Source organism: Culex quinquefasciatus, chromosome 1 (assembly GCF_015732765.1).
Source record: "Culex quinquefasciatus strain JHB chromosome 1, VPISU_Cqui_1.0_pri_paternal, whole genome shotgun sequence".
Classification (NCBI taxonomy): domain Eukaryota; kingdom Metazoa; phylum Arthropoda; class Insecta; order Diptera; family Culicidae; genus Culex; species Culex quinquefasciatus.
Window position 1 is genome coordinate 59,006,414 of NC_051861.1, and position 15,554 is coordinate 59,021,967.

The window sequence follows — 15,554 nt, forward strand, 5'->3', positions numbered from 1 at the left end:
GGTCTTTTTTCTTCAATTTTAATTTTTGTATTTTTTAATCCGACTGAAACTTTTTTGGTGCCTTCGGTATGCCCAAAGAAGCCATTTTGCATCATTAGTTTGTCCATATAATTTTCCATACAAATTTGGCAGCTGTCCATACAAAAATGATGTATGAAAATTCAAAATCTGTATCTTTTGAAGGAATTTTTGATCGATTTGGTGTCTTCGGCAAAGTTGTAGGTATGGATACGGACTACACTGGAAAAAATAATACAAAATTTGGTGATTTTTATTTAACTTTTATCACTAAAACTTGATTTACAAAAAACACTATTTTTAATTTTTTTATTTTTGATATGTTTTAGAGGACATAAAATGCCAACTTTTCAGAAATTTCAGGTTGTGCAAAATCATTGACCGAGTTATGAATTTTAATCAATACTGATTTTTCAAAAATCGAAATTTTGGTCGTAAAATTTTCAACTTCATTTTTCGATGTAAAATCAAATTTGCAATCAAAAGTACTTTAGTGAAATTTTGATAAAGTGCACCGTTTTCAAGTTATAGCCATATTTAAGTGACTTTTTGAAAATAGTCGCAGTTTTTATTTTTAAAATTAGTGCACATGTTTGCCCAGTTTTGAAAAAATATTTTTGAAAAGCTGAGAAAATTCTCTATATTTTGCTTATTCGGACTTTGTTGATACGACCTTAGTTGCTGAGATATTGCAATGCAAAGGTTTAAAAACAGGAAAATTGATGTTTTCTAAGTTTCACCCAAACAACCCACCATTTTCTATCGTCAATATCTCAGCAACTAATGGTCCGATTTTCAATGTTAATATATGAAACAATTGTGAAATTTTCCGATCTTTTCGAAAAAAATATTTTCAAAATTTTCAAATCAAGACTAACATTTTAAAAGGGCGTAATATTGAATGTTTGGCCTTTTTGAAATGTTAGTCTTGATTTGAAAATTTTGAAAATATTTTTTTCGAAAAGATCGGAAAATTTCACAAATGTTTCATATATTAACATTGAAAATCGGACCATTAGTTGCTAAGATATTGACGATAGAAAATGGTGGGTTGTTTGGGTGAGACTTAGAAATCATCAATTTTCCTGTTTTTAAACCTTTGCATTGCAATATCTCAGCAACTAAAGGTCGTATCAACAAAGTCCGAATAAGCAAAATATAGAGAATTTTCTCAGCTTTTCAAAAATATTTTTTCAAAACTGGGCAAACATGTGCACTAATTTTAAAAATGAAAACTGCGACTATTTTCAAAAAGTCACTTAAATATGGCTATAACTTGAAAACGGTGCACTTTATCAAAATTTCACTAAAGTACTTTTGATTGCAAATTTAATTTTACATCGAAAATGAAGTTGAAAATTTTTACGACCAAAATTTCGATTTTTGAAAAATCAGTATTGATTAAAAATTCATAACTCGGTCAATGATTTTTGCACAACCTGAAATTTCTGAAAAGTTGGCATTTTATGTCCTCTAAAACATATCAAAAATAAAAAAATAAAAATAGTGTTTTTTTGTAAATCAAGTTTTAGTGACAAAGTTAAATAAAAATCACCAAATTTTTTTACCGTGTATTATTTTTTCTAGTGTAGTCCGTATCCATACCTACAACTTTGCCGAAGACACCAAATCGATCAAAAATTCCTTCAAAAGATACAGATTTTTGAATTTTCATACATCATTTTTGTATGGACAGCTGCCAAATTTGTATGGAAAATTATATGGACAAACTAATGATGCAAAATGGCTTCTTTGGGCATACCGAAGGCACCAAAAAAGTTTCAGTCGGATTAAAAAATACAAAAAAAATCGAATGACCGAAATCCTAGAGAACTGCTCAATTAAGAATTATAAAATGATTAAATTATAAAATTATAAAATGATTAAATTATAAAATTATAAAATTAGATTCTACAAATCTTGAGCTCCTAAAATTTCAAACTAATTATTCTTTAAATTCTTGATTTTATAAACTATTTTTAAAAATATCAAAGAATTTATTTTTATTATAAAATTATTCTGATATTTTAAATTTTAACGATTCTAACATTCAAACATTTCAAAATTGTTCAAAAGTTTTAAAATTTATTGCTTAATTACAAGGACTTAAGTGTCCCAAGAAACACATGTACTTTAAATTAAAAAATAAACAAGATTCTCCATACATATGTTGATTTTTATCTGAAATTTAAAATGCTTGATTTTTTTTTTGTCTTGAAGTATTTTTTTTGTCTTTTTTCCTAAAAATTTTCATGTTTAAATTGGCTACATTTTTTATTTTTATTTTTTAACATTGAAAGTTGAATTTTACAATTAACGTTATTAAATTTACAGTTCTTCAGAGGTTTTTGAATATTCCACATTTACATAATTTATGAATTTTCGCAGAATTTTTGAGTATGATATCTGTCATGAGATTTCTTTTTTTAACAAAACTTTAGTTATGTTTTGGATGATTCAGCCGAATGACGTAATCTTTTTTCAGGTAACCAAAAATATTCCAATCAGATCCTGCTGACAACCCAGTGTCTCCGTTTTGTCCCACGGAACGGAAGCTGTAACGATCGCAAAAACACCTGCACCGGACACTTCCGGTAAACTGATGTTGTCCCGTACTCCGGTGGCCATCAATCCGTGGGAAATAAACGGAAGCAAACTCGAAAAGATGGCTGACAAAGTCCGGCCAAAATGCCGAAGTGACGAGATGAGCTGAAAGGCCTTTCGGAAGACAACGCCAAAAAACCACTTAAAGATCGCGATACACAACATCTAAAATTAAAGAATGTATATGAAATTTAGTGAAAAAGTTTAATTTACAGAAAATATACAATACATCTAAAAATAATTTAAAAATAAAAAAATGTCTATTTTTACTGCTACCTAACCTAATAAAAACGAAAAAACAGCACACGACAAAGGCACGACAACCTAAATAACAAAACCGTGCGACGTCGGTCGAATGTCGTACGACAATGTCGAACAATTTCGATGATCGATCGCACGACAAATACGACATTTTGGTGCAAAAACGTATGACATTCGCGCGAAAGTCGCACGACATTGTCGTGCGACGTCGTACGATTGCACGGACGACAAACGACGGACGTCCGACGGACTTTTCAGTCAGGGATTCCACCAACAATCTGAGCAAGGGTCAGGCCGTTAGCGCTGTTACCGGACAGTGCCTTCTTGACATCCGAGCACTTGGATCCGATGTGTAGGTTTCTTCCGCAGTAGCGATTTGATTGCGGTATTTTACGTATGCACATTCGTCTTCCATATTCACGTACGAGGGAATCGACTTCTTCAGCTTCATGCGCACAGTCCGTGTACCATTGGGAACTCCCGGGAAAAACTTTTGCCAGACATCATCTTTGATAGATAGCACCTCTCCGAAGGCTGACAAATGTTTGGCGATTGTTCCGTTTGGTAGATACGGCGGGAGGTCGTAGACCTTCACCTCAACGGAACCATCAGCCATGTACAGCTGGATAGCATAGTCCTGACTATCAGCTTGTAGGGCGTGTTTTAGGTGGTGTTTTAGAACTAGTGCTTCGGCTTGTTCTGTGCTTCCCATCTCCAGGAAGACACGGGCATTTGTCATGCTCAGTTGTAGGTTTTTGACTTGTGAGATGTTGAGTTCCAAATTGTCGAAGACGAAGGAGCGTACTTGTTCTAGAGTATTTTTTTCTGGGATTGATGTGAAATCAATCACCAGTGAGTGCTTGCGGTAGCACCGCGCCATGATTGCCAAATAACACTTTGGCAATGTTTGTTTATATCGCACTTTCGCTTTATGTAGCTTTCAATCAGCGAATTGGAAAGACGTCCGTCGATCACAAAGGCTTGCTGTCAACTTAGCAATACTTACAGATTTACGTAATTCCAAATCACATTTTGCCATTTGAAGCATCCAAATTCGTCCGATATAGCCCGATAACGATTCCCAAGTCTAAGATTTGTCATTTTAACTTTTCCCAAGCGAAACATTCTCAGGCAATTTTGGAACAGGAATTCACAGCACAAAAGGTGAAAATTACAAATCTCTGATTAGGGACTCGTAATCGGGATCTATAGGACGAATTTGGATGCTTCAAATGGCAAAAGGAGGGGTTTTATGTCCCCCGGGGTCAAACTGGTTCTGGGACAATCCGGATTGTTTCCGTACAGGGGGGTACGGACAAATGTTTGATTCACTGTATTTAAAAAATATAACAGCTAGAACAAAGTAAAGCTGCGTTGCTTACAAAAAAAATGTTAAAAATGTAAAATAAAAAATCACATGGGACAATTGTGTGTAGAACGCCAGCATAATTATTAAAAATATTATTTAGTTATGGCGCAAGCCATATGGTTAAACCTTCAGATCTACTCACACTTGTTTAAACAAAAATGGCGTCTACCTCTGTGTGCATAAAAGTCTTGCTATATGCCATTGAGACAACACATTTCGAAGCACAATTGTATTTTTGAGAGATGTTAAGCAAACATGATGACCATTACACGAAAAGGTTTATTTAAATGTGAAAAAAGCTGCCAAGTCGTCAGTGTTATTCTAACGTAACACGTATACAGTATATTTTATGTATAATGCCATTCTGCAATCAAATTTGTGATTATTTAGCGTGAGCTAGAAATAAACACAGAACCATCTTGCGTCGTGAAATATATGTCACCACGTAAGTAACACCTCAGCAATTCTGAACTATGTAGGACCACATAAGAGATGATGTCTTCAGTCTTAAGGGCTTTTTTGCAAAACAGGAATATTGGGTACATGACGATGACGAAACATTTGTTGTGCCTTGATGGCACTTACAAAACGTCAAAAGTAAACTAACAGGAATTTATTTCAAAAATGAATTACATGCATAAATGTGTCAACAATGTGGATGATAGCGTTTCATTGAAGTTTGAGGCATAATTAAAAGTGTTCCAATGGGAAATTTAAGGAATTAATTGTAAGAAATTGAGTAGTTTCCATTTTTTATTGACGTTTTTTCCAGGTAAATCAAAGATAGAAATAATAACAATTGAAAACGGTATCCATAATCGTGTCGTTAAGCAGTAAACAAATTGACACGTTTTTGGACTTCTTAGAAATTGAGAGACAAATACTGGATGCTGTATCAGTCATGTATACCAAATTTCTTGGATGAAAATTTAGCAAAATCAATTAGATGTTAGTGTTCTTTTGCATGAAATAGTAAACTTTAGTAAATTGGGCAGCATTTGAATGCAAGACATATTGTGTGTTCATAATTCGATGCCTCTGTGTTCTTTTATGCTAACTAGATAGGAAAACTAGCAAGCTTAGTACAAGAGATTACAGAGGCATCGAATTATTAGAGAAACAATGTTGCCTTCTGAAATGATGTTTGATGATTTCTCAAGATCTGTTTGAACAGCGTACTTGTTGAATGTTTTACGTTTGTTATTAGGAATTAGAAGAAAGTATGGTTTCAGTGATCTTTGAAGCATCAGCTAGACTAGATATAATTTGCTTTGATTGCTCTGAACAAAATCTATTTTTCTGGCTGTAATTATTTTTCTGTTTGTTTCAGGACAAATCTCGAATGCATAGAAAATGATTGGTACTTTTCTGAAAAGAAAAATGTGGATTTCAAATTTTCGCATAACCCATTTAATATTCGGCATTATAGTACTGGCAACCATAATATTTTATTCAACGCTGAATGGAAGGCAGTATAATTTGGTCATAAAAAGATATCCAGATCTACGCCTCAATGGCACAGAAAATCATTTCATGCCATTGCCTCTATCAAACACATCTTTGATGGATATCCAAACAAAATTAAATAAGAGGAAAAACTGTGGATTTTTCACATTTTTAGCCAACGGCTGTGGATCGACTAGTAACATAACTAGCGTACTGAAGAAACTTGGTGAGAATAATTTGATTGCAAACGATTCGTCGCTCAAATCTGAAGCCAACAGTGATAATATTCAAAGGATAGAAAAGTTACCCTTGTCTGAAATTCAAGAAGTTGGTGTTAAATTGGAAAAGCTTCCTCCGAACAACCATTCCCTTTCTAACAAAACCATTGTAGCCAACAACAATGTCGACAGTTCTACAGAGCGTGTGATAAAGACTAAGGATATTTACGAAAATGGACACATGAATGACCAAACTAGCATAAACAACATTTGCCCGCAAAAAGGCGCCGACGTGAATCTACTGATATTGATTACATCAGCACCCACTCATCGAGAACAAAGGTTATCTATCCGGCAATCATGGGGACATTATGCAATTCGGCGAGATATCTCTATTGGATTCATGCTTGGTCGGACCCAAGACCAACGCATAGAAGATCAGCTGTCTGCCGAAAACTACATGTATAGGTAATATTTTATTTAAGTAGGTGTATTTGATTAATAACTTTTGATTTTTTTCTAAACTGGCAGCGATCTGATCAGAGGAAACTTTATCGACAGCTACAAAAATCTCACCCTAAAAACGATCTCGTTGCTCGAATGGACAACTACAAATTGTCCCAATGCCACATATTTACTCAAAACAGACGATGACATGTTTATTAACGTACCCAAACTGTTGCAATTTATCGAAACACACTTGAGCTACAAACGGTCAATTTTCGGGCGGCTCGCGAAAAAATGGAAACCGATTCGGAACAAAAAATCCAAGTATTATGTAAGCCCAGAACAGTACTTTCCATCAGTATTTCCACCTTTTACTACCGGTAAGTAAATAAGAAAACTTGGTTGAAATGATAAAAATATGTTTTATTACGTAGTCTTTGCTCATGGTTGAAATATTTTAACAAATGCTCTATTTCAATTTATTTTAGGCCCGGCGTATCTGATGACATCAGACATCATTCTAGATTTGTACAACAAGTCGTTATCCCAAACTTACCTCAAACTGGAAGATGTCTACACTACCGGAATAGTAGCACAGCTACTGAACATTCATAGAGTAAACATTAAAGAATTTCTTAACCGACGAATAGCTTTTAATCAATGTAATATAAAAAAGTCTATAAGTATACACATGGTAAAAACAAACGAACAATATGATTTATGGAAAAAGATATCAGAAAACAGCGTACAATGTAAATAGTCATGTAATTATTATATACAATAAATAAGTTTTATACAAGATAAATGTGCTATTGAGGTTTTGCAGGCGCGACTGAGTTTCAGATGTAGGTGGCGCCAAAATGAGGTTACTTGCCTAAAATCGAATTCCTTTCTGCTGGATTGAAGAACAAAATTGCTTATTTCTCATGGTTCCCTGCAGGGCCGTGTACAAGGGGGGAGGCGGGGGTTTAAGAGGTTTAACCCCCCCCCCCCCTGGCAAATTAAGTTAGTTACACCCCATGCGCCCCTCGGCCCGAAGGGCCGATTTTTTAAGCTATGTTGCTAAAATGCCAAACAGATTTTTTTTTAAATCGATATGAAAAATTTTACTGGAGGCGCCCTAATGACTAATACATTTTTATGAAAATTTAACTGGAGGCGCCAGTAAGACTTAATTTTTTTCAATACGAATATGCAATATAAAAATTTGACTGGAGGCGCCCCTACGACTTAAAAAAAATCATGCAAATTCTCGATATTGAAAATTGAATGGAGGCGCCCCTACGACTTTAAAAAAATCATACAAATTTTGTTATGAAAATTCGACTGGAGGCGCCCCTACGATTTAAAAAAATCATGCAAATTCTCGATATGAAAAATTTGACTGGAGATGCCCCTATGACTAACAAATCTAAAACGTTAATTCTTAGACAGCCGGCTGTGGAAAAATTGAACCTGACTAACTGGAAATAGGTAAATAGCAAAACCTAGACAGACGGACGACCCTGTACACCCAAAACCGCCAATGCGAATTTTATGAGCATTGGTACCAGAGTTTTGAACATCGAATGATCAACATCGATCATGCACATCCGATGTTCAAAGCGCGATGCCCATTCGATGTTCACCTTGCTTTTTTAGAAATTTGACAGTTCATTTGTTTGTGTGCGTGTCGCCGCGCGCAGCTTTTGGTTGTTTTCACTATTCACCACTGGCGGCGCCACCGTACATTGCCGCTACTGGGCTAGTACCGCTTTTCGCCACTGGATGGATTTATTCCCCCAGGACACAAACCAAATATGAACGAAAATATCAATTAAAACGAGGAATATTAATCAAAACATATTTTTTTATTGCTTTAACACGATAAATAAAACTAAGCTATGCATTGAATATTAAATTAAGCCTAACTTAGTTTTATTTGATGTTCAAGCAATAAAAAAATATGTTTTGATTAATATTCCTCCTCAGAAGAATACGGGACCAAAAAAAGCAAGCAGTTTTTTGTTTTATTACATACTTTAACAGGAATTATAACGTTGTTGCATTGATTTTAGTTGGTAGGTTTTCTAACTCTAAATTATTGTGTATTATTTTGTGATCAAATTACGAAAACCGCAAGGCCAAATCTCACTTCTTTACTACGTCTGTTTCTCCTCTTCTTGGCTCCGACAACTCCGTTATTCTTCGCGATCTTCTTTTCCTTCTTGTCCCCGGTAACAGCCTTCTTACCGGTCTCGGACTTCTTGGCGGTCTTGACCTTGTCGCGCTTCTCGGTAGCTTCGGTCACCTTGTCGGCAGCCTTGACAATGGCCTTGTTTTTCTCCTCCTCGGAACCGACTGAGCTGCGCGATTCACTTATCAACGGTCCGGTCCGGCGGCAGATATGCTCCAACGGGGCAGGGCCAGCACCTTCATATACTCGGACGCGACTCAACGCAACGCTTCTTGATGGCCAGACGAGATCTCTTGCGCTCCAGCACCACCGGCGTGATAAGACGATGGATCTTGTGCTTTTGAACTTCGTCTGCATGCCGTCCGCCTCCGGAAGCGGGCGCTCTCCCACAAACTGACGCACAGCTTCCTCCTTGCGGATGTTATTCGCACGCTTCGGTCCGAGACGGCGCGGCGTGGCACAGTGGATCCAGGTGTGACAAAAATAAAAAAATGAAAGTTTAATTTCAGTAGTGTTAGTATTTTTTATTTCTCATACCTTCAAAAATACTTTCCCAAATTTTGAGCAAGATTGGATGAAATTTGAACTTTTGGCAGCTTTGAGAGTGCAGACATTTTTGTTATTTCTAATAGCTGAAACTTCAAATTTCGCAAATATTTTTTTTTCTTAAAACTTGTATAACTCAGCCAATTTTAAACCAAATTTGATTCTTCTGGCTGCATTCGAAAGGTATTTAAAAGTTGTTAATTTTACTGTCCTTGGAATTTTGATTGACCCCTCCCCCCTTTTTTGCTATCCAAACGAAAGAAAGCAATAACCATTTTCAAGAATTTTTCGAATTTCAACCCTTCAGGAACAATTTTGTACGGGTGTGACCAAAGTCTCGTATGCACTATGGGCCATCTCCATACAAACAGGCGGCCAAATTATTTTTTTGCTTTTTAAATGTTTTTTCATACAAATTTGGGTAATTGTATGGTATTGAAATGATATACGTAGATTTTTATGAGTTTTCATGTTTTTCAATAGTTGATTGTTTATAATAAATAGTCTTTTCATACATTTGCAAGTGCAACAGAATTGCGTACCTATATATTGTATTGCAAGTTTATATTATTAAATTATGGATAAGCTAATACATCCCCACTTTAAGGACACAACCCCTCCCTTTCTTTCACCCCCCCCCTCCTCCCCTTCAACAAAATTTTGTTAAGCGTAATAAATTAATTTTTAGTCAAATATTTATTATTTACTGCTGTGTGTTTCTTTTGTGAGTCCATGCCATATAACTTGAGACCCCCCAACCTTACGGGCATAAATTGCGAAAATTTTAATTGTTAAATCAAATAACAGAAAAATTGATTTTATTCTAAATATTAATTATTAAGTAGAACGATAAATTACAAACCATATTCTTACTAATCCTAATGTTCTTGTTCATGAAAATTCATTTGATTATAGAGTTTCTGACAGCTTCAGGATATGTTAAAGGTACTTCACGCAGAAAAATGTTTTGTAGAATCAGCCTGTACGAGGTTTGATTCAACAAAATATTTTGTTGAATATAATCAACAAAATTATTGCACTGAATCAACTCTCGCATTTTGTTGTTTCAAATCGGGATGTTTTGTTGTTTCAAAGCTATTTTTTTGTTGGATCTACCCTCATTTTTGTTGATCAAAATTTGACAGAAAGTGTGTTCAAATCAGATTTTTGTTGAATCAAAGTAACGTTTTTGTTGAAACAAGGCAGACATTTTTTTTTTTCAAAATAAGACCTGAAATTTATTTGATTCACAAAAACATTGAATTGAAATTAAAATGCTCAATATCGTTGGAACATTGCAATTTATTTTATTTATTTAAAAAAAGAAAAATCACTCTGCACCTCCAAACGTTAAAGCACGACCTCGAGCACGATTGGTTCGAGTGCAGTTTGGCTGAACCGCATCTGATGCCAATGCTGTCGTCACCCCGGAAGGAATCAACGACAAACTGTATCCGCGGGTTGAATGGGTCGTGTGGCTAATGGCGTCCAACATATTGAGGTTGTTTTCCACAGAGGTCTAAAAGAGTAAAAATGGGCGTTTAGAAACGAGGTCATTTTAGATAGAATGCCGAAGTTCTTACCAAGCAAGTTACGCTGAGAGTTTGGACAAATCCGGGACAATTATCCGCCGCGGGAGTAACAGGCGGTGTAATTTCTGGCTTCTGCTGCATCCGTTTCTCACCACGAATTCCACGGATAAATTTATTGAATATTACGAAATTCCGCTGACGCTTAGCGAACAGCCCTTGGATGGGTAGATTGCGTGAACGGAACAGACGCAAAACCCGGAAAAACAGACATTTAAGATTGAACCGCACCGTTGACGAATTAACAAAAAAAAAATGTTTGACAGATGGTGGGCACGTGTAAAGCCAAATTGATTCAATGCCGTTTTTTTGGTAGAATCAACGCAATAATTTTGTTGTTATTTCATAAGTGTTTGACAAAATACATCGAGTCAATTCAACGCAAAATTTTGGGTTGTTTCAATTGGTTTTGAGCGTTATTTCAACAAAAAATTGTAAAATTAAAACAACAAAAAATATTGTTGATTCAAACAGGCCTGATTTTTTTGCGTGTTTTTATGATGTTTTGTACTAACCAACATAGAACTTAAATTTGGCAAGGGGTTTCCAACATCGAGGCAGACTGGTCAGTAATCCGGAATTACTCTGCATCCAAATGAGTAATTCGGTAATTCTAGGATTACCCAGTAATTCCTTAGTAATTCTAGTAATTCTAGTAATTCCTGGTAATTCCATAGTAATTTTAGTAATTAAAAAATCTTCATCCCATTCAAATGATACTTAGCGTTGCGTGTATGTTATCTATTTAAAACTCTATTTGAAACTTTTAGAGCAGTGATCCCTACGGCAAACCTGAACCTGAATTAGAATTTTAATATCATGAAATTCGGAGATTTTGTAAAATATTGACACATTTTTTTTATTCTTTTGTCCTCTATCTTAACCTATACCCTAACTGGCTCAATCGGCCTTGCCATCACGGAGCCGTACGTCTATTTATAGATCCGAGATCTATTGTTCTTCGTCTTGATGGATGAGGATGATCTCCTGGGTGTCTTGTTGGAAGAGTCTTCCTTCCTTCTTTAACGCGTTGCGGTGTGGTTGGTTGGTCATCTTCCCGTCCATTCCTCGCTCACCCACCGCTAGTTGTTGTAGTGGGGGAGCGGCATGTGTGTGTGGTAATTAATTACCGTGTATCTGTTGCTCCCAGAGGGAGCAGGGGGTTCAAGTTGCCACCGAAAAATCAGTGGCGAGGTTACCGGGCGGGATTCGATCCCTGATCGTCTGCTTGAAAGGCAGATCGCTTAACCATTCGGCTAAGTACCCGGACCAAATATTGGAACATTGGTAATGACACATTGGTAAAACTTTTTCTTCTTTCTTTACTGTTTTTTTCTGTCAGAGGACACGAAGGTTTGCTCCTGGCATCCTCCGACGAGGCTCACACACAAACTAATTACTCGAAGCCCGATAAACTCGTCAGCTTTTTCCTCTTTTTTCACTGATTTTATTTCCACCATTGGACGCACAGATTTGATCTTGTCATCCTTGGACGAAGCTCGCACTCAAACTAACTCCCGGAAGCCCGACCAACCCGTCGGCTTTTTCTTCTGTTTTCACTGTTTTTTTCCACCAGAGGACGCGCAGATTTGATCTTGTCATCCTCCGACGAAGCTCGCACTCAAACTCTCTTCGTGCATAATTGAGAATTGTAGACTTAATTATCAAGGTCAATGTCAGTCCGTGTGTTTTTTTTTCCGTTTCAATTTGGGTTATTCTAGATTTTTATATGTTTAACATATTTATTAACAGTTTAGGCATCACAACACTTAAAAATACGTAACAAAAACAGTTAACTTAACCTCAAACTTTAGATAATTCGTTGATGAATCTTCCAGAAGATTCATCTAATGTCAGATGGTCTCCAATTTTGTTAGGAGGATTTATATGACCGGAATAGCGATGGATATGTAACGGGTGCTTGAAATTTACTCTCTTTAGGTTGCTATCTGATCCAAACTTGTAAAAACTTCCATGCACAACAATCACATCTTCAACTTTGTCGTTTTGAACAGGTGCTGTATCTAATCGAAATGGTTTATACTGACCGTTTGAAGTTTTACGCTGAAAACACAAAACTTGAGCCACTCGCATCTCCCCAGTTTTGAGGTTAAACACACACCAATCTCCGATGGACAGTGTGTTAAAAATGCCAGGGATTGCAGCGTCGTCGACTTCAGATGGCACTTGACACTGGCTATCTTGGGTGCGAATAAAGCGTTTTAATCGATCCGAGCTCAAACGCGTTGGTTGTTTCCGGAATATCCAGACTAGTGTGCTGACCTTCACAACAATGACGGAACCATCGAGCTTTCTTACATGGACAAAGCCAAGTTTTGAAGTAGACTTGCCTAAAAATATATTATAAGGATTGGTTAAAAAAATACATTGTAAACTTAATTATTGAATACTTACTAAATTCGTTGGTGCAATCTTTCAAATCAAGATCTTGATGAAAGTTTGGGAACAACTCTTTTATTTCAACGATATCATCGTCATCAGCGTCATCGCCAGTCTCCGTACTCTCGGTGGAAAATTGGGGTGCAGCAAACAATTCTGATGGTAGAATCGAACAGCTTGATGTTGGCGCACATTTGATCCCTACCGAGGCGAGATCGGAAATGGCTTCCTTCCTGGCCACATTTATCACCTGTCTGATTTCAATATCGGATGGCATCGTTTTGGGCACATACATATCTCGTTGTTTCGTAAGGCCTTTGTCGGTGAATTTCTCCAAAACAGATTCTGAATCTACTAAAAATTCTGCTCGCTTGATGCGATGCATGAAATCTCGCACTGAAAAATTTACTACAGTTGAAAACGTAGAGCTCATAGACCTCATTTTTCTAAAGAAATTTTCATTCCACTGACTATTGAACAACGTAGGTAAAAAAGCGTGTGGACATTCATTATCCCGGCAAAATCTTATATTCTGCAACAGCTCATGGCCGTTAAGTTCGATACAAAAAAGAGCATTTCTCGTCACGTAAAATTCGTCCACTCGTAGATCATTCTCAATCAACCATGTACGCCAGTACCTAAGAAAAAAGATCGAGTACCAAATCCTTCGTACTCTCTGTAAAACAATCAGCTCCTTGTCGGTAAACGCCAAAACAGTGTAGCGTAGCAGCTTAAGGAATAAGACAGTCCCTTCGGATTGCAAAACATGTTCTTTAAGTGCATGGGCGACGCGAGGTTGTATCAGTTTTTCTACGATCTTGTAATTCATCCGGTCCTCGAGTTTGATCTCTCCAATTGATAATCCGTGCTCCGTTATTGGGACGTTTTTTACGAGAACGTGTAGATGGCCAACCATTGCTATCGAGTTTCCTAAAACAGAAATACATTATTTATTTATTCATTTGTTGGACACATTTCTCAAGATGGGGAAGTAAAACGTCGGTCCCGGCCTTAGTTGTTATTAGGCCGTTAAGTCATTCCAGGTGTTGAAGTCGTCTCCCGTATAAGGACCATCCACACACCAAACTAAGCCTCTACAGCATTGCCTAGGCGTTCTCGATTGCAAGATTCGTACTCGAAACTAGATGTCCGAAGGTTGATTGTTGAGACAATGGCAAATCTCTTTTTACTGACTGACTGAACTGACGATCTTTGGATTGTGAGTCCAACTGCATACCAGCGACTCTACCGAGACAGAATCCAGGGAGACGACCTGGACCGAGCTAACGACTTATCCTCTAGGTTAGACCGGAGCCAACATTTCCTTCCCCATCCGACGAAAAGCGTGATCAGACAAATCTCGTCTCGAAAAATGCCACCGGGATCGTCTGGAATCGATCCCAGTCCAACTGGGGTGAGAGGCAACCACGCTTATCACTTCACCACCGGTCCCGGGCATTAATAATACAAAATAAAACTTACCAAGTCGCAACACCTTTCCAATGTCCAGCAAACGGTTCTTAAGCTTTCCGCCAGTGTGTACATGATCTTGATAAACATACGGAGGTTCGTGCGCCGGGCCGGCAAAAAAACTCGACAAATTCCTTTGGGATTCGATCATCCGGTTTACCGCCTAGACCGCTAATTACTTTCATCCCACCTGAATTTGGCGCTGCTCCGTCTGCCGAGCACCCAAGAACAACTAGACCCGAATTTTGCAACTCTTTCGCAATATATCTGTTTCGCAGAACATAATTCTCGCTTTTCATTGTTTTGCCCATTGCATACGCTAGTAAGCAAAAGGGGGATGCATTTGGTGATAAACTCGTGCACAATATTACACAGAAAAAAAAGTGTGAAATTACACGACACTGAATCTATGTTTTCCACGTAAACATGCTCAATGTAAATTTGAAATTCGTTGTAAAATGTTGTATTGCATTTAAAGAGCCTTCATGTAAAATGAGATTAAATGTAACGCATGTTTGTCGTGTAAACGGTTTCGATTTTGTTGCCAATTGTAAAATTTGAATTCATGAAATGCATGTAAATGATTATTCAATGTAAAATTTGCTTCATGTAAATGTTTAAGTCATTTAAATTTAATTTCAAATCTTGTTTGTTCATGATAGTGACAGTTCAATATTGTTGATGATTGCGGGTGAAGATGCGGAAGTGTTTAAGTAATAAACGTAAACTTTTGCTGTAAATTCAAGCATTTTGTGATCATTGATTGTGTTCAAGTGTAATTCAGGTTAGTTTCAATAAAGAATGCAACAAATTTTCACGGGCCGAGTTGAAAGTGGCAGGAAACCAAGAAATATCAAAACAAAAACAAAATCCGCAGTGGTTGAAGAAATGGCACCGGTTAATTCACAAAACACAGTGTCTGGTCCAGTGACGCCGACCGCGGAATTTTGCCGGAAGCGTTTGCGACTGGAGGAACCTTTTCCGGAAACTGAGGGAACGGATGACTTTTA

The 15,554-nt window shown here is 36.9% G+C and overlaps 1 protein-coding gene across 2 annotated transcripts; it reads left to right on the forward strand.

Annotated features, from left to right (window-relative positions):
* Nucleotides 1–4,442: 4,442 nt before the first annotated feature.
* Nucleotides 4,443–7,162, forward strand: LOC119766830 (beta-1,3-galactosyltransferase 5-like). Of its 2 annotated transcripts, XM_038252990.1 has the most exons (5): nucleotides 4,443–4,697; nucleotides 5,025–5,200; nucleotides 5,583–6,384; nucleotides 6,448–6,743; nucleotides 6,852–7,162. In XM_038252990.1, exons 3-5 carry the CDS (start codon nucleotides 5,606–5,608, stop codon nucleotides 7,121–7,123), a joined length of 1,347 nt encoding a protein of 448 aa, XP_038108918.1. In that variant the 5' UTR covers nucleotides 4,443–4,697; nucleotides 5,025–5,200; nucleotides 5,583–5,605; the 3' UTR covers nucleotides 7,124–7,162. The 2 variants fall into 2 exon arrangements, with proteins under 2 accessions (XP_038108918.1, XP_038108839.1); XM_038252911.1 differs by lacking the exon at nucleotides 5,025–5,200.
* The last annotated feature ends 8,392 nt before the right edge of the window (nucleotides 7,163–15,554 follow it).

Bases quoted from the DNA above. Each gene is read 5' to 3' on its own strand.
- LOC119766830 (XM_038252990.1), top strand. From the start codon at position 5,606: ATGATTGGTACTTTTCTGAAAAGAAAAATGTGGATTTCAAATTTTCGC. The intron at 6,385-6,447 runs GTAATATTTTAT...CTAAACTGGCAG, and splicing joins GCCGAAAACTACATGTATAG to CGATCTGATCAGAGGAAACT. The intron at 6,744-6,851 runs GTAAGTAAATAA...AATTTATTTTAG, and splicing joins ATTTCCACCTTTTACTACCG to GCCCGGCGTATCTGATGACA.